Source organism: Lissotriton vulgaris, chromosome 5 (assembly GCF_964263255.1).
Source record: "Lissotriton vulgaris chromosome 5, aLisVul1.2, whole genome shotgun sequence".
In the NCBI taxonomy this organism is placed as follows: Eukaryota; Metazoa; Chordata; class Amphibia; order Caudata; family Salamandridae; genus Lissotriton; species Lissotriton vulgaris.
In genome coordinates this window covers 685,897,349-685,916,892 of record NC_141693.1, presented here as the reverse complement: position 1 = coordinate 685,916,892, position 19,544 = coordinate 685,897,349, and the positions used below count along the sequence as shown (strand labels likewise).

At 44.4% G+C, this 19,544-nt stretch overlaps 1 protein-coding gene across 1 annotated transcript in view; it reads right to left on the bottom strand.

Moving 5' to 3' along the window:
* CDH23 (cadherin related 23) overlaps positions 1-19,544 on the bottom strand; it is a 2,828,172-nt gene that overhangs the window by 351,991 nt on the left and 2,456,637 nt on the right. The window contains exons 48-51 of the mRNA XM_086919477.1: positions 19,338-19,454; positions 12,481-12,705; positions 10,161-10,330; positions 7,683-7,820 (exon numbers count right to left, since the gene is read on the bottom strand). Coding sequence (XP_086775603.1) covers positions 7,683-7,820; positions 10,161-10,330; positions 12,481-12,705; positions 19,338-19,454 — 650 coding nt within the window. The remainder of the gene's footprint in view (positions 1-7,682; positions 7,821-10,160; positions 10,331-12,480; positions 12,706-19,337; positions 19,455-19,544) is intronic.

Genomic DNA, 19,544 nt, shown 5'->3' with positions numbered 1-19,544 from the left:
AACAGCCTTCCATTCAAGTGGGAGTACCCTTCCTCTCAAAGATGTCTTAAGGAAGTCACAGATGGAGGGTGCCAGGAGAGGGGCAAGTAAGGCAAATACATACGCTGGCATAACATCTAAAGGAGAACCAGATTTTGCTGTTTTTAGCATGGCTTTAGCCTGGGCTGTCTGTATCGCATTGAAATGCTGAAGCCCGTCATCAGACCTTCATAAGGTTGAGGGTTGCAAATTTGAAGGATCCAGGGCATTAGAGTCCTGAGGAAATTGATTATAGATTAAATGTCTTTTTTGAACAACATATTCAGCTATGTTGTCACATAGTACCTGGGAGGGGGGAATTTGCGAAGGTACAAACCGAAGGATTGGTGAGAGTGCTAAGAATTTATAGAGTTCCTTAGTCGAGTTGCCCACCTGATTGAGTTTCATGATGACATGGGCTTTCCGTGCCTTTCTTAGATTCTTGTGATAGGAAGAGAGTGCTCTTTCATAGTTAAGTTTCTCCGTCTCTGTATGGGTTTCGCGCCAGTTTTATTCAAACTTTTGCATTTAGATTTTTCATTATGTAAGTCAGGAGTGTACCAGACTGCACATTTTTTGTAAGTGTGAGTTTGTTGTCATTTTAAGGGGCTAGAGTGTCTTTCACTAAAGTGATAGCCTCATTGAAAACCCTAAGCTTATTGGCAATATCCATATGTTCATCGAATATGGGAGGCACTGTCACAACTTGCTCCATGCATTCTTGTGCCCACCACCAGGGGGCTGACCTGTGGGACTCTCCAGTGTTCTAATAAGCTTCCAGACCCTCCCCTTCATGTATATACTGAATTCCAGCCAATTGGACACTACTAGCTTGTCTCCTTTCTGGTGAAGAATTGGCTTGGTAGTTTAGTCTGCCCTGTTCCCATGATGCACTGGGCCAGGGACAGACTGATTTGCATATAGCCAGGTTCTGAGCTGGGATGGTGCAGTGAGATAAATAACGGTGATGGATCAAGCCCTGATCTTTGGACTGGGTAAGAGTGGTCTGCTTAATTCGGACACTCTGTTCATCACCACCTCTTTTCTGAATCGCTTTTGGCCACTATAGGTGTGGCAGGGTATACTCAGACATGAGTCCCTTTCTCACTGCATCATCAGGATTCAAGCAAGCCGGGCCGAAGACGGCTGAAATGCCAGAAACCGGTCCCCGGTAGCTTGTCTCCTTTCTGGTGAAGAATTGGCTTGGTAGTTTAGTCTGCCCTGTTCCCATGATGCACTGGGCCAGGGACAGACTGATTTACATATAGCCAGGTTGTGAGCTGGGATGGTGCAGTGAGATATATAACGGTGATGGATCAAGCCCTGATCTTTGGACTGGGTAAGAGTGGTCTGCTTAATTCGGACACTCTGTTCATCACCACCCCCTTTTCTGTATCGCTTTTGGCCACTATAGGTGTGTCAGGGTATACTCAGACATGAGTCCCTTTCTCACTGCATCATCAGGATTCAAGCAAGCCGGGCCGAAGACGGCTGAAATGCCAGAAACCGGTCCCCGGTAGCTTGTCTCCTTTCTGGTGAAGAATTGGCTTGGTAGTTTAGTCTGCCCTGTTCCCATGATGCACTGGGCCAGGGACAGACTGATTTGCATATAGCCAGGTTCTGAGCTGGGATGGTGCAGTGAGATAAATAACGGTGATGGATCAAGCCCTGATCTTTGGACTGGGTAAGAGTGGTCTGCTTAATTCGGACACTCTGTTCATCACCACCCCCTTTTCTGTATCGCTTTGGCCACTATAGGTGTGGCAGGGTATACTCAGACATGAGTCCCTTTCTCACTGCATCATCAGGATTCAAGCAAGCCGGGCCGAAGACGGCTGAAATGCCAGAAACCGGTCCCCGGTAGCTTGTCTCCTTTCTGGTGAAGAATTGGCTTGGTAGTTTAGTCTGCCCTGTTCCCATGATGCACTGGGCCAGGGACAGACTGATTTGCATATAGCCAGGTTCTGAGCTGGGATGGTGCAGTGAGATAAATAACGGTGATGGATCAAGCCCTGATCTTTGGACTGGGTAAGAGTGGTCTGCTTAATTCGGACACTCTGTTCATCACCACCCCCTTTTCTGTATCGCTTTTGGCCACTATAGGTGTGGCAGGGTATACTCAGACAGGAGTCCCTTTCTCACTGCATCATCAGGATTCAAGCAAGCCGGGCCGAAGACGGCTGAAATGCCAGAAACCGGTCCCCGGTAGCTTGTCTCCTTTCTGGTGAAGAATTGGCTTGGTAGTTTAGTCTGCCCTGTTCCCATGACGCACTGGGCCAGGGACAGACTGATTTGCATATAGCCAGGTTCTGAGCTGGGATGGTGCAGTGAGATAAATAACGGTGATGGATCAAGCCCTGATCTTTGGACTGGGTAAGAGTGGTCTGCTTAATTCGGACACTCTGTTCATCACCACCCCCTTTTCTGTATCGCTTTTGGCCACTATAGGTGTGGCAGGGTATACTCAGACATGAGTCCCTTTCTCACTGCATCATCAGGATTCAAGCAAGCCGGGCCGAAGACGGCTGAAATGCCAGAAACCGGTCCCCGGTAGCTTGTCTCCTTTCTGGTGAAGAATTGGCTTTGTAGTTTAGTCTGCCCTGTTCCCATGATGCACTGGGCCAGGGACAGACTGATTTGCATATAGCCAGGTTCTGAGCTGGGATGGTGCAGTGAGATAAATAACGGTGATGGATCAAGCCCTGATCTTTGGACTGGGTAAGAGTGGTCTGCTTAATTCGGACACTCTGTTCATCACCACCCCCTTTTCTGTATCGCATCGAATATGGGAGGCACTGTCACAACTTGCTCCATGCATTCTTGTGTCCACCACCAGGGGGCTGACCTGTGGGACTCTCCAGTGTTCTAATAAGCTTCCAGACCGTCCCCTTCATGTATATACTGAATTCCAGCCAATTGGACACTACTTGGGAATTGACATCCATTCCCAATCCATGGCGGGTTTTGTTGAAGCCAGTCTGCTCATGCTGGAAACTCCATTACCTATAATCCCCTGCTCACTGCTTTGTCTTCACACCTGCAGGCCAAAGATGGGTGGAGCAGTTCAGCTCACATGTGGCTAGCTGCTGCTAGCCTGCTCACACCCGATGCATGTCAATAATGTGAACTCTTTTAAGCCCCATGTCCCTTCAGCCCAGGGTTGGTCATTTTAGCTGTAGAGCAGAGAGACCTATCCTTGTTCCAGTGTTTCCTGAGCCTTTCATATCCTGAGATTTAGTTATTCCTTGTTCCTGAGCTCCTGCTGTTTTCCTTATACCTGAATTAGCGCTACCTTGTTTCCTGAGTTCTTGGGCTATAGCTATTCCTTGTGCCTGAATTAGCACTGCCTGCAGTGCTCTTGTTTCCTGAGTTCCTGAGCTATTTCTATTCTTTGTTCCTGTTCCTGGGCTTCAAGTTTTTATTTGTTTCTGATTTGCACTGCTTGCAGTGCTCTCTTGACTCCTTGTTTCATGAGCTGTAGCTATTTCATGTCTCCTTGAACTAGCACTGCCTGCAGTGCTACCTTGACTCCTGAAGCTTTAGTAATTCCCTGTTCCTGAACTAGCACTGCCTGCAGTGCTACCTTGACTTCTAAAGCTTTAGTAATTCCATGTTCCTGAACCAGCACTGTCTGCAGTGCTACCTTAACTCCTGAGCTTTAGCTCAATTCTCGTTCCTGCTCCAGCACTGCCTGCTATGCTACTTTGTATTCTTGATTCCTTAATCGTCACTATTCTAGTATACCATTATAGCCTCCCTTTCTGTATATCCTTTTCCAGTCCCTGCCTTTCTTCCCATTTCCTTGGTTCCAGTTCCTAGCTTGCTGTATTTCTATTCTGCTGTCTTGCTTCTGTTGCCTGGTATGTTTGTTACCTGCTTTCTGCCAAGTGTGCCCTGTGATTTCCTTCCTTTCCTGTTAAGCACTTCTCCTTGCTAGCTCCTTGTCTATTGTGCTTATGTTTAGTTATAACTCCTTGCTGTTACTGCCTTGCGTGTTCTTGTTTGATCGCCAGTATCTGTGGGCTCAGCTGACTACCTAGGTGGTGTTTCTTGTTCACTGTGAGTATTGTCTTTGAGTTACATTTATAACATCGCCATAGGTATAAGCTCCAGAGACCCTTCCTTTGCATGCACATCCCACATGTGGGTATTTGCAGTCAGTATCTATAACAGCAATTGTGGGTGAGAAACTTACTGAGCTTCAGTCTTACCGTGTGGAGCTCCTGAGTGCTTTACCTTACACTCCCCTTTATTGTTAATGTTGTTACATATATATGTCTTGCACATTCTTCCTGGGTGTAGTTTTTCTGAATGCTAAATTTCCTCGTGAGTGCCCTTCCTTTCTGAGTGTTAGCCATATTTTTCCTTTGTGCAGGCTTCCCCTTTGGATCTTTTTTCTCCTCTGACATCTTGTATGATCCTGGGCAGCGCTGTACTCCTCTTTCTGTGTACGTTTTCTACCCAGTTCCCAGTCCTTGCCCAAGACCCTGACTGTATTCCCAACATAGTCTCGGACAGTCCCTGACAGGCACAAACATTTTGCTAAAGGATTCAGAAGTGACTTTATTCCATTCTCTTCTATGACTGTGTTGGGTGTACGAGAGGAACTTGATTTCTGAAGCAGCCATTAATCAGAAACAGAATCAAAGAGTGGTCTTACCAAATCACTAGGCAAGGAGATCAGAAGATATGTAGAGTGAGTTAGTGAGTATGATGTCCAAAGTATGCCCAGCCGAATGGGTATGGCCAGTACTGATCTCAGCAAGTCCCAAAGAAGCCATATCGGCCGGAAGATTAGCAGTCTCTATATTCTCACGATCTTCACTGTGGATATTAAAATCCCCTAGTAGCAGAAAGTGTTTGAAGGTAATCGTATGAGGGGCAATTTTCTCCATCATCTTGAAATTAAAATCTTTAAGCGGCCCGGGAGGGCGATATATAAGAGCACTCTTTAGACTGTCCAGGTGGTTCAAGTCAATTTTAAAAATACAAATTTCCATATCGTTATCGGAGGTGGAGTCAATGACTGCGACTCTCAGCACATCTTTTTATATGATGGCAATACCTCCTCCCAATTTTCTTTCTCTGTCCAATCTAAGGATCGGGTATTTATCAGGAAGGGCAAGAGCAATAGCTGGTAATGAGGAGGGTTTAAACCAAGTCTCCGTTAGGAAGCCTAAGTCTGGGGAATCGGAACTCAACAGATCCCACAGTTCAGTGCATGTTTGGGCATAGATCGCACATTCACTAAAAAGCCACTCCAGGAATGAGTCAGGTTTGTTGTATGGAGCATCACTTGATTATGAGGCGACTCAACCACCCTTACCTGTGTGCCATGGCTATTATAGCAGTCTCTCCCTAGGATACCCATGGTAGCTTGTCTATCTATTGCGTGTTGGCGCCATCAGCTGTTTAAATATGCGGGGCAAAGGAGACTAGAGGGAAGACTAGAGCGTCTCGTTCCTAAAATGGCCGCCGGAGGATGGCCGCAAGCAGAAGTGTAGTAAATGCTATCTGGTTCTCCCTCCACTCAAACAGCCAAAATTGCTGCGGTGGAACATGTTTACTACAATGGCCTAAGATGCCTTAAGATCTCTGTTACTGATAATGATCCTTCACACTGCTTCAGTAATCTGATGGTCTAACTGAAAATTATTTCCGCAATACATTCCAGCTGATGCATTTGTTAGCTCCCATACACAAGAAAACACTGTATTTTTTTATCAGAAAAATGTGAGCAGTTAAACTATCTCTACCTGTAGGGTGGCCTTCTGCCTTTGCCACCGATTCTGATAATATAGCTAAGACCACTGTTCACCTTTTGAGCCCATGTACAACTGATTACTACATATTCTGCAACCAGCTGAGAACTGGACCTTTTGCAACTTGCAAGCCTACTCATCGTCAGCTCCTTCCAAAATGAAAATTCCTCCTTCAGGTACTAGATGTACATAAGGGGTCAAATTGTAAGGCTTCTGTATGGCATCCTCTCAGTCTGTTATTTCTTGCCCACTCTTCTTGAAGTAGATGAAGATGCTGATATTTGGGATGGAGAAGTCAAGATTTGATATCCACCGTTATGCAAACGAAGGCCCTAGGAGGATGACAGTTCTAGTGCATGCAAAAATGACTGTTTAAGCAGAAGAAATGCTGATACACTGCTTAGAGGCTTTGTCATATAGTCTAGACAGTAGTCACATTATTTTCATTGGCTGATTTAGTTTGAATTCCCTCTGGATTTTTCCACTGTTTACCTATCTCATATAAGAGGAGTAGTGTGTGTTGTTGTTCAGGGTCTGATGAGATATCATGTTAGATTGTGGGAGCTACTGCTGAGAGGAAGGAATGTTTAAGGTTGGAGTTACTCATATATTTGGATTTTCTCAGGCTTACAATATGATAGGTCCAAGGTTCCTGTGACTGCAAGTGCGTTTCACTTACTCAACCTTCTTTCTTCTGTGAAATAATTTCTAGATGAGACGTGGGTACTGAGGCAACTAGTGAATAGGTTGACTGCTAGGATTGCTTACTAGTAGCATTGAATTATTTGAATATTGCTCTTGTTTAACTGATACATTTAGAGATCATTCGGGGGACTGCTAAACGTGATGGATAGATGTGACCAAGGATGCAAAGTGAGGATTGCCCTATGTATCATGAAGAACATCTGCCAAAAACAAGAAAAAGAGACCATGGAGTTTATGGCAGGGAAAACTGTTAACCCTTTAACTATAAGTGTCCGCAGCAGCATAACCTTACCTTTTTACCAGAATTTGGATAAATTAAATACATACCAAGTACGGGGTAATAGAGCGTAATAATTGAAGCAAAAAAGATAGGCCCAAGGCATCACTACATGTCATGACCATTGTGTGCAGTAATTTACGTGGGACTTGTTAATGTTTATCAGTTAGCATTCATCTCAAGGCTATGTTGTACTGTTATTGTAAGTTTCTGTGGTTCTGCTTTTTTGTCATATTTGATAGCATGTCCTTTGTCACAGCCTTGTAGTTCCGCACTTTCTGCCACACTCTTTTGGTGGGGTGTATCCCTTCAAAACGGCTGTTCTGTGAATATCATGTGTGCTTCATACCTCACCTGTATCTAAGTAAACCCTTATTTAGCCTTCACTGGTTTCATACAGCATCATACATGGTTCAGGCATATGTCATGTGACCATAGCTGAAAGTGTGTGCCTCTCCATATTCGCTACCTTGTACTTGAATGTTATCTAATGCCCTTGGTGTTAAATTGAGGGTCACACTCTTTACCCCCCATGTTTTATTGACGCAAGTGCTTTGCACTCACACATTTGTCATTCTTGGCAATGTGTGCAATGCACCAGCGGGCAGGATTAGTGGCTGCCATTTTCTTCCCGTAAGTGTTTTTTCCAGGTGGGCTAATATTATGTGGACGTTCATCAGTTAGGGGGTGTACAGATGAGTAGACGACAATTTTAATTCACAGTGAATATTTTTGCTAGAAGAAACATTTGTTCTCCATCTTGAACATTACTCACTTTGTCTTTATCTTTTGTGTAATTAGGATCATTCCTACTGGGTCCCATCTTTCCCAGATCATCTCCCTTTCACAATCGTGGTTGCATGAATGGTCTTGGTAAAGTCACCAGAGTAGAGCACAGTGAAGCGAATAACAGATCTTACCGTTGTTGGATTGATGCCAAATCTGCCCTCTCCATCCACCAGACTGTACTGGATGAGTGCAAAGCGTCCTGAGTCAGCGTCTGTGGCTGTGATCTGCAGAACAACAGTCCCCAGCGGTATGTCCTCAAAGACTGATTTCTAGGAATGAGCAAACATAAAAAGAGGAGGAACAGTGAAGATTTGCAACGCCTTTCACCAGGCTAATTTGGTAGTGGCCATCAACACCAGAGGTGTGAGAAAACAGACAAAGAAGACTTTTGGTATAATTAATAATTTTTTCCCTATGATGGATCACATACCAATATTGAGATCAACATATGTATTGGAATTGGCTATAATTTCGCGGAGCCTTGAGTAAAGGCACACAATTTACATCATTGTTGTAGATCTAGCTAGCCAATATTTTACTTCAAATCATCTGAGTGTCACATTACATACAGGGCACTGATTTTATGCAAATTTAGTTTCGAATGAAATAGGAAAAATATGCTTTACTTTTGTAAATGGGAATTTTCATAATGAATTGCAAATTTGAGTCGGTTACTTTGAATATTTTTGATGCCATCCAAATAGGCAGTAGGGCAATTTAATTTTGTGGCTTCGTCACTACAATTCTAACAACATTCCCATAAAATAAGAAAAGGAGAAAAACTATTTTGTTCTGTTCAGTGCTATGTAACCAGCAATTGCAGTACAAATTAAATGTGCTCCATTTGCAAATTCCTAAACATTATAAAGTTTGACCTGTGGATAGTCAGATCCAGCAATACAACATGGATTGGTAGGAGTGAATAAAAAGCAGTGCTGTCAAATAAATATATAGAATTATAGATGGGTAACAGTGAATTACGGGGATGCTTATCACCTCCGGTTTCTGAGTGACGTTAAATTCACAATGAGAGCGAAGCTCAAGCTGTCTATGATGTCATTCAGACACGAGTTGAAAAACATTCCCGTAATTCCCTTCTTAACCCATCTATAATTGTATGTTATGTATGGCCCCCAAAATCATCTGCCCTTGTTTCCAAATACTGCACAGGGGCAGAGGATAATGGGAGAGCTATACATAACATGCCCGCTCCTTCCTGACGCAAATATAAAAAATAAATATCTTACAAGCTATCCAAAACCCACTACCTTCCCTGCCTTCCTTCCCCCTCCTGCAGCTGTGCTTTTTGCATTCAGTCAAAGCAGACATCAGTGCTGCCCTGACAGGCACTTAGAGGTCCCTGTCCACTGCGCTGGAATGCCTTTAGGACATCAATGCAGTTGATAACCAATTTTGCTATCAACTGTTGTGATGTCATAGCAAGGAGTTACGACTTTCAGAAACAGTAAAAAAAGGCTGTGGGGCATATTATCAAGGCGGGCGATATGAAATTATCGCCGCTTTAGCAGCCGTTTTCGGCCGCACAGCGACGATAATTTCATCGCCCTATTAGCAAGCTGTCGCTAACAGCAGTTAGCGACAGTTTGTAGGTGATAGCGAGTGGTGTGGGTCCCGCTTTGCATGTCAGCGATATTTATCGCTAATGACATGCAAAGTGGGAGTACCCAACATGTTATCGACTGAAGGCAGTCGGTAACATCGCTATCGCCTATTATCAACGCAGGCGTAGCGATAAAAACATTTGAACTAAGCCCGAATATCGCTGAAAACTAACGCCTGCTCAGACCAGTTCTTAGCCATTATATCCAATGGGAGGTGGATATTCTGGCTAAGACCCTATTGGCGATGATGGGTGAATTTTGCTGGTTTTCCAGCGATATTCAAGCATTTCGCCACTATCGCCGGTTATTTTATCGCATTGGAGATAAACGTTGCTAATAGCATGTTATCTCTGCGTTAAAATCTGGCGATGCTTGACGATAAAAAAAATTTCGCTAAGCTGCTTTAGCGATAAATATCGCTAGCTGTTGATAATATGCCCATGTGAGAGCCATACATTACACAACAGTTACCATTCTGTCATATATTCCATAGGGTAAACACTCAGGTCATTGACTTAGATTAAAAAAACAATAATGAACTAGTTTCAATTTCTTTTGTACTACATTGGCTATTCTCCCATATATATAATGTAAGACTAACCTATTAAAATCTAAGTCATTTCTATTGAAATTACAATACAAATGAAACAATAGGAACAAAGATATACTGAAGCAAATTCCAAACTATTCAACATGCATCTCTTTTCCAAAGAAAACATTCTCAAAAGTATTAAAGTGTTACAAATGTCTTCACTACCTCTGTCAATATATTTTTTGATCTAACTTGTGGCTAATCAATCGAAGAATATGTGCATTAATAATGATCCACTGCAGTAAGTGTTTTTATCTGTAATAATCATATGCATCTACAGGCCGGCCAGAACCGGCACTTAAGGAGGAAGACCATCATTTTAAACAGCGGCCGCACCTCCAACATGTCAGACATTAATGACCCTATCACTGGTTCGATGAATGCCCCAAGCTCACCTGATAGGGAGACTGACCGAAGATAGGATTATTGTCATTAATATCTACAATTTGCAGGTAGACAGGAACCTCCGCTGACCTCCGAGGTGACCCATTATCTGATGCCCTGATGGTGAAATTCAACCACTGCACTTGTTCATAATCCACTGTTCGGTTTGCAATGATCTTTCCTGAATAAGAAGAGGATGCAACATTAGATCTGGTACAACCTATAGGTTCATTACCACTGCAACGTTTGCTGAGTTATTTAAAACATTAATTACAATAAAAATACATTTGGCTCTCTTAAGATTGTATATAATGTTTTGTAAGCAATCATGCCTGCATTTTCACACTGGCATTAGGCAGGGGAGTGTCTAGTGGAGACATGTGGCCTTAGACTCTTCCTCTTCAAGACATGTGGGTGTGAATGGCTTGTTCATGCCCCAGAAAATCGAAACAAAAATGTAAACCCACAGGGGCTGCCTAGATTATCTATATGGAATAGTCCAGGAGAAGGGCAGTATGCGTATGTCTAGTGGGTAGCTTCAACTGCAAGATTTAATTTATTGTGCTCATATGTAGCTCGGATTATTCAGTGTGCATATTTGAAGTAACTGAAGAATTAAGAAGGCGCTGTAATGGATAAAGGTGGATACAATTAAGACACCAACCTTACTTGCAGGTTTATCAGAGATCATTCTAGTATAGAAATGGGATTTGCCCGCTTCTGGATATCTCCATATAAGTGTACTCGGCAATATATAACCCTGGAATGATCTAATGCTCTGGTGCTAGACTTTCCCCATAAAGCTCTTGGTTGAAATGCTAGTATTTTACCTTGGAACATTGATTTTGCCTCATGTTATCATTTTGCAATAAAGTTTACTCTCTGAGACACGCTGACTTGTTCCATAAGGCTTTCACCTTGCTTCAATGACTTTCTAACTTCCTGCATTGACTTAAGTTAAATCTTGGGGGCATATTACCAACAACTAGCGATAATTTTTGTCTCTAACTTGTTTAGAGACAAAAATTATCGCCGCACATCGGCGATTTTTATCGCAGATAAACCTTGCTATTAGCAAGGTTTATCGCAAATGCGATAAAAAACGGCCGCAATGCATGAATATCGCTGAAAAGTCAGCAATATTCATGCATTATAGTGGCAATGCTCTTAGCCATGTTATCCACCTCCCATTGGATAACATGGCTAAGAACTGCTCAGGGAAGGTGTTAGCTTTTGGAGATATTCGTGCTTAGCGCGAATATCTCCAAAAGTTGGTAATAAGAGATAGCGATGTTAGGGACTGTTTCCAGTCGCTAACATCTTGGCACGCCCACTTTGCATGTCATTAGTGATAAATATCACTGACATGCAAAGTGGGGCCCAAGATGGTCGCTATCTCCTATTAGCTGTCACTAACTGGTGTTAGCGACAGAAAGGTAATAGGGAGATAATTTTATCTCCGCTTTCTTGGCTTTTAAAGCTAAAAAAGCGGAGATAAACCCCCTTGATAATATGCCCCTTGGTTCTTTTATTTTAAGGAGATATCTTCTAACTTGATATGAATTTCTATCCCTGCTTTTCCCACCTGCAGAATCTGTGCAACAACATTGCTTAAAAACCTCTTCAGCCAATCAAGCAATGCTATGCCAAAATATAAGGTCCCGGCTCAAAAAGTGCCAGTGCTTTGGATCGGACTGATTTTTGTCTGCATCCGCTCATTTCTTGACAAATATTTACACTTGGTCAGAATCCTGTCCAAGCCAGTTGGTCAAATCCTGTTTTAGTTCTGTTTTCTTGATTCTTTTCAACTTGTTCTGAAATTCAGAATTACTCAACTCAGCCACTGCTCTAACTAACCTTCAGATTGCTTCCTTTCAAGTTAATCACAGTACTGTGGGTAATTAGTCTCTTTACCTTCGATTGATGACATTGAGGCAAGGGCTCAGAAAACTCAACCCGTCTGTGACGTGCAGACGAATCTGGAGTTATTAGTTGGAAAAAATATTGACGCACAGCCCTGGACTCGCAAATCACGTGCTGAATTTGTCTGTAGGCATCACTTGAAAATAATAAACACTACCTTTTTCTAGTTATATTTGTGGTCGTGATGTTTAGATATTGCAGTACTTGATCATATCTCGCAAGGAGCAGTAAAAAAAATCTCTCGCGAACGCTGAATGTGTTATTTCAGGCTTCCCTACTCCAGTGATCCAGGACTCTGTTTTGGATCCACACTGAATTACTGTAAAGAGCAAAATATTTTTTTCTAAACTGAAAGGAGTGAATTCATAGCTCAAACTGAAAGGAGAGAACTCATAGCTAGCCTCTTACCTGAGAGACTGTCCTCGAGCTGTGCATACCCCACAGGAGAAAGGTTGTGCAGGGAGTAGGTAACCTGCCCGTTAGGTCCTTTGTCTGGATCCACCGCTGAAACAGAGAGCAAGGTCGTCCCTGGTGTGGCCCCTTCCAGAATCCTCTCAGTGAAGACAGTCACGCCGAAGGGGCGGAATCGCGGGGCATTGTCGTTGACATCCACCACATTCACTGTCAGCTTGGCTGTGAATTGGACAGGAGAGGAGAAAAGATGAATAAACATGAATAAAGGACCTTGTTTTACAGGAAGGAAAGTAACTGAGCTAAGACAGTAGAGTGAAAAAGAAGGAACAAATAGGATGGGAAAGAAAAAAATAGGAGTGAGTGGGAAAAAGGGTAGAATTGTGTCTTGTTTTACATGAGCTGGGTAAGTGTGATAACACTGTAGAATGTGTAAAAGTGGCAGACTCTGTGTGCAATGCTAATACTACCAGACGCTGGCTGGGGCAACAAGTGTGTGGAAGCCATACCTGGGGTGGGCTGTATATTTACCTTTATCTTCTCTTTACATGTACACTGCAAATAGGAGAATAAACCGGATTTCCCACAACCAAATATTATGTTCAATATTGCACCAATCGCAATGTAAGCCGTGTGTGCTTTCACAGTCCCCAACACTGAGGTTGAGTAAGCCTCTGGAACATGTTCAGAGCAACAAGAAGGATGTGGGGCTCAAACAGGTAGAGTAAAGAAGTCCACCTCGAGTCAGTGACCATCAGTGGCGGACTTAAGATCCCACGTGTAAGTTACCATCAAGGTGAAAAAGCAGATTTTAAAGAAAGAGACACTGGAACAATGATTAACCTAGGAAGATAAAAAGCAAGAGAAGACAGGGAGGAATGTTTCACCAGGGAAACAGTTTGAAGATCTGAAGGGTGATTTTAACAAATCAAATGTGGTGGCAATTGACAGCTGTTACAGTGGAGACTGGAACATGCCTGGCACAAGGACACAGGACATTCCACTGAATTCAAAGTAAAGCTTGTGGATATTTTTCCCTGAGGTGGCTCTCATCGGTATGACGAGAGGCACCTCAAAGTAAAACTCTGTCATGGTAACATAGCCATGCCTGATTGCTCTTCTAGAAGTACTGCAACTCAAACTATGTCTCCAAATGATGGGCAATTTTCTAATGCGCAACCAACAATTGAACCCTACATAAGTGAAGTTTCCTCTTAGCCCATTTAAAAAAGGCGGCGAACCAGCATGCTGGAATACAGTGGATGGTCCAGTACTTTTCCTGCTTACGTCACAACTGCAATTGAAAAAATTAGGAACAGGGGTGGGAGCACATCGCTTCACCTCCCAGCAATGTTCGACCCTGGCATTGTGGTAAATGCAGTTTCAGTTACTTGCTTGCTTCAAGAGTGTTCGAGTGTTTCACCACAGTTGGCGCCGATAGTGCTGATCTCTAGACACATGATTCTGGTTCTTTAACCGTCATCAGTAGAGCTTACAGTCTTTCCAATATGGGGGTTGCTGAGTAGGCTGTCAACATCTTTCTCAGGTCAGGTTCCTCTCACAGGCATGCGGGTGCCTCATACACGAGCTCGTCAGCCCAATGACTCACTGGAGTACTATTAAGCAGGAACAGGGGTGGGAGCACACCGCTTCACCTCCCAGCAAGGTTTGCCCCTGGCATTGTGGTGAATGCAGTTTCGGTTACTTGTTTGTTTCAAGAGTGTTCGAGTGTTTCGCCACAGTTGGCGCAGATAGTGCTGATATATAGACATGTGTTTCTGGTTCTTTAACCTTCATCAGTAGAGATTATAGTCTTTCAAATGTGGTGTTTACTGAGTAGGCTGCCAACATCTTTCTCAGGTCAGGTACCTCTCACAGGCATGCGGGTGCTTCATCCACGAGCTCGTCAGCTCAATGATTCACGGGAGTACTATTAAGCAGGAAGAGGGGTGGAAGCACACCGCTTCACCTCCCAGCAAGGTTCGTCCCTGGCATTGTGGTAAATGCAGTTTCAGTTACTTGCTTGCTTCAAGAGTGTTAGCCTGTCAAACTTGCATCATGCTCAGGTTGGCCTTTCTCACATTAGCCAACCATGAGGGGGCCTTTCACTACAACCAGAGCAGCCCTAGGATAAGTCCTGAGGTATGGAGCTTGGGGTAGGTGAGTGGCTGGGTAAGCACACCTCTGTATTTGCCGCCTGGATAGGGACAACCCCCCATGGGGGGTTTTCCTGCTTCGGGCCCACTCTCCCCATGGCACACCTTCCAGGTGAGCCTGATTCTCTGTTTTTGGCCTTACGGCCTTGGGCACTTTACCACTGTAAATGCAGTATGAAAGTGCATGCGCCCTTCCTACACACATTAGGAAGTAGTGCTTACCTGAAGTTTCTAAATATAGGTCAAGTCTGCCATTGCAGGCCTGTGTGTGCACATTCTCACCTATGGCGGTTGTAGACCTGTATCCAGACTGTCATTGCAGGCTTGTGTGCTCTCTTGCACCTATGATGTTTTAAAACCTGTGAACCGCCTGCCATTGCATGCTGGTCTGTGTACTTTCACCAATTATGTACTTGAACATGTGTTCAGCTTGCCATTGAAGGCTGGTATGCACATTTGCACCAATAGTGTTTCTACACAAGTGTCCAGTTTGACATTACAGCCTGGTGTGCACACTTGTATTGATGATGGCTCTAAACATCTGTCCAACCTGCCATTGCAGGTCTTTGTGTGTGTGTGTGCAATTGCGCTTCTACACAGACTGGCCTTTCTAAATACCTAGCCATCCTAAGAAGACCCTTCATTGCCACTAGAGCACCCCAAAGGTACCCAGCAAGGGGGAAGTGAGTGGTAGGTGAAAGGCAGGGCAGGTATGCACGTTTGTTCCTTGCCCAGGCAGTGCAGAATACCCATGTGTGTTTTCACTACCAATGAGGTTTGCTCTTCCCATAGGCTAACATGGAGAAAGGGTTGAAATTACTTCAGTCTGTAATTGTGGATTGTAGTGGAGTAGCTTCATTATGTTTCCTCTCATTAGATGCACAGTGACAAACCCTTTCCAGTGGTAAAGGTGGTTTTGTCATGACCAGCATGACCAGCATGGAAATGCCACTTTTAGAAGGTCTTTCTATGCTGTAAAAACTCTTTGTGTGCCTTTGTATTTGACTCCAGTCCACATTGGAGGATGGGGGTGGGGGGAAGGGGGGGGGGGGGCACATCTTGTCATTCCCAGTGACAGCTATAAAACACTGGGCATGCAACTGGAACAATAATCTCTGCATTGGGCAGGCCTGGCTGGATAGATAGGAGGAAGAGGTTTTGACACTTGGCCCCTGGAGCCAGATCATTCAAAGGCAAACTACAGTATAACTACTGGTGCCATACTACAACAGGGGAAAGATACACTTGTGAGGACGTAGGTGCGGAGAACCTGGAACTGCATTCTGCACACTGCCAGAGAAATCTGTTTTGGACAAGGAGGATTACTGCCATTGAAAGGGGCCATATTTCCTTCTTGAATAGTGACTGGGCTGGGCTGAGTACCTGCCCTTGTGTGGCACCCTAAAGTGCGCTCTTCAAGGGCTTGTTGGCTTGCCCCGTTTTTTCAAAAGTCTCAGGAACATCAAAGATCTCCGACAAGAGACCCCCACTGTCTACTTGCCCTCTTATGTGCCCACATCATCAGATGGATCCCAACTGTTAGCATGGCATGAGCATGGAACTAAGAGGTGTGCCTGAAGATCATATTGCCTTGTGCAAAGCCTCAGAAATCTTGGCTGCATCTAAGGCATGTGGCCCCCACATCGTGAAGACCTTGGCATGCATAACGACCTCGTTGGTGGTGAGCGGATTCACTGGTTGTGGGATACAGCGTGACCCACTTCATTGCAGTTCGGGCTGGACTGTTCCCATGAGGGACAGGGTCAAGGCTGATTTGCATATTGCCATGTCTGAACTGGGGTGGTGCGGAGTGCAAAAAACGCTGGATTTAGGCCCAGATCACTGTACTGGGGTGAATGTATGACATTGTTCTGCATTCTGTCCATCAATTGTTGTTTTTGCATTTGTCACCCCAAGTGGGATGGGTATGCTCAGACGTGAGTCCCATACTCTCCACACCACTGGAGTCAAGCTATCCTGGCTGAAGATGGCTGATAGCCAGAAACCGGTCCTAGGATGCTTGATTCCGGTCCTGGAAAGACATGGCTTGGCGGTTCGGGCTGGACTGTTCCCTGGAGGGACAGGGTCAAGGCTGATTTGCATATGGCCATGTCTGAACTTGGGTGGTGTGGAGTGCAAAAAACGATGGATTTAGGCCCAGATCTCTGTACTGGGGTGAATGTATGACATTGTTCTGCATTCTGTCCATCATTAGTTGTTTTTCCACTTCATTGATAGGACACACCGACTGCATGCTCATTTGTCTGCGGTGTCAGATTCACAGGTTGTGACCCTCGGAGGTGGGGGTGCAACTGTAGTAGTGCCTCATTCTACCTCGTGAGGCATTGCTGAACTTGCCCCTGTTAGTGTGACTGGAATTATTTGGTGCAACCGATATCAATGTGCACCTGAAGCTGTGCCTCATTTCCAGAGAGGCGCGGAATTTGCAATTCTATGTTTATGTGACCATACCATATCAACACATACCAGACGTTGTGCCCGGATTGCCAGGGTGCGACTCTGATCGACGTGAACCTGACGGGGTGCCTCCTCATTCCGAGAGGCCCCCCTGCTTCATTCTCCATTCATCGATTGTTCCCTTTATTAACCCTCAATGCTGCGGACCAACTGCCCTCCACTGGCCCAGCCCCTGAAGACATTGTGCTGCAGGTACTATTACATGGGTCGGTCTGGGTGATAAGGGTGATTGACTGGGCTGGAGCAAAGCTTCCAAGAATGATCGGAAGCAAGTCAAGAGACTGCATGACCCCCTCCTTGCTTCTAGATCTGGGCAGGTGCCGGAAGGCCATTCTGGAACTATTTTTGAAGGACTAATTATTGCTCTCAGCTCGCTTCTGCTCCGTATCCTGTGGGTGAACTTCCTGAGTGGTGGACAAACCCCCATTTGACGACTGCCTCCTAATTAGTCCTGCTACCTACCCCTAACCTACTTCCCTGGGGCCCTGAATAAGTGTGATTTCGACTGTGTGCAGCCTAGTTGGGGGGGGGGGGGGGGAGAACGGGTTATCTCCGATCTGTGGGCGTAGTATAGTCAGGTGAGTTGGAGGATTGAGGAAGGCTTGGGCCATGGGGTCTGCAGGGCGTTATCAATTGACCTTGTTGGGTATCAGTTGCACCGCATTAGGCTGCTGAGTGCGTATGTGTGTGAGCGAGTTCCGTACAAACCTGCCTGATATCCGTTGCACCAGGTACCTGTGCAGAGTGAGTGTGTGTGTGGGAGTGTCAGTCTGCATACCACCTGTGATTCATTACACTGGCCGGCGGTGTTGCCTTACATGCTGGTTTCTTGCCAAAAGAGCAAGATGTTTGATATTGGTTTTACCCGTGCGACCTTAGCCCACAGTGCTGTTGAAATGCATAATAATTCCTTGAATGCACATATTTTTTATATTATTGAGTCCCGGGTTTCACCCTATAACTGTGTGTTATTGAATTATAAGAATTGCCTGGGGTGGACAACGTGTTGCACCACATAAGGGTGTGGGGTGGGGTAGAATAGGCTCTTTCCCAAGTGTGCATATCACTGATTCCATTTTAACACAGGTGAGCCTAGTACTGGTAGTAATAATTCCAAGTGTTAGATACTGGAGCCGAGGAAGACTGTCTCCCCTGATTCTTTCTGCAATATCTTTTCTTCATAGTGACTTTTTTCAAAAGCATCCGATGTTCCTTAAAAAGAAAGACATGGGGTGAAAGACATGTAGTGGTCCCCTTGAGCACTAGCTGCTCCCTCATAGTCTATCCAGCACAATTCCCAGTGGGAAAGATGTCCACATGGGCAATCATAAACCAATGATGCATACCATTGAGATTGTCGAATGGTATAGATGATGCACCTTTTATGCTCCATCCTACATGCTATTAATAAAGGGTTACAAAAGTCATTTTGTAAGTCAGAAATATTAGTGAACTCACAAAATACCTTTTGTAAATTGCTCAAAGGTGTTTGGCGGTGACAAAACCCATTATTTTGAGAATCATAGGCTTTGGGATCTTAAAATACCTCGGTACATTAGAGCCCTGGTTTACACTCCAGGGTCACAAAGCCATACAATGCGCAGCAACCCTCAAGCACCTCCATAATGTGCCACACAAAACCACGTTTGTACTTTGCCACATATTTGACAGATAGTTTGCCAAAAATTGCTTGGCTTGGTGGGTATCATGAGGATATGCACTGCCAGCAATCTGGTGGCTCTCACCCTTTATGCTCTAACAGTATGTAGTAAATTCATTTCTTTCTTAAGGAATGAGTGTATGTCCACTTTAATCCATCTGCTGTAGCACACTTTGATCTCCATAATCTAGATATTTTTTCAAAATCCCAATGAAAAGAATAAAATGCTGAGTATCAGAGGTATGAGTAGTTTGCTGGACGAGTGATATTTACTTACATTCTGTTCTTTACGGCAATATGGCTCCCGTGATTGAAGCAGTAAACACATTATGTGGCATTGGCCCTGTGGCCTCATTGATATCCATTTGCTCTGCCTGAATGTGAACTCATGAGAGTTCCACGTTTTACATTGATCTGTGAATTACTTCAATGCCTCTTTACACTAAGGAAAGTAATGGGAAATGACAAATGAGGCATCTGAGCGAATAGCAAACCCCTCACACCAAGGATATATACACTGCTGTGTGCTGATTGAATGACATTCTGCTCCAAACTCTTACCGTTGGGCACACTGACTGTTCGATCCACAATCTCACTGGCATTGTCATACACAGAGATGGCAACTTCATAGGTGGCGACCAGCTCCCTGTTCAAGGTGGACTTTACCATCACTGCCCCTGGAAGGTGAAACAGGCAAACGTCATCATATAGATAACCCGATCATGTTAACTAGACCAATGCTGGGCACGTGTAATGGGTAGGCTGAC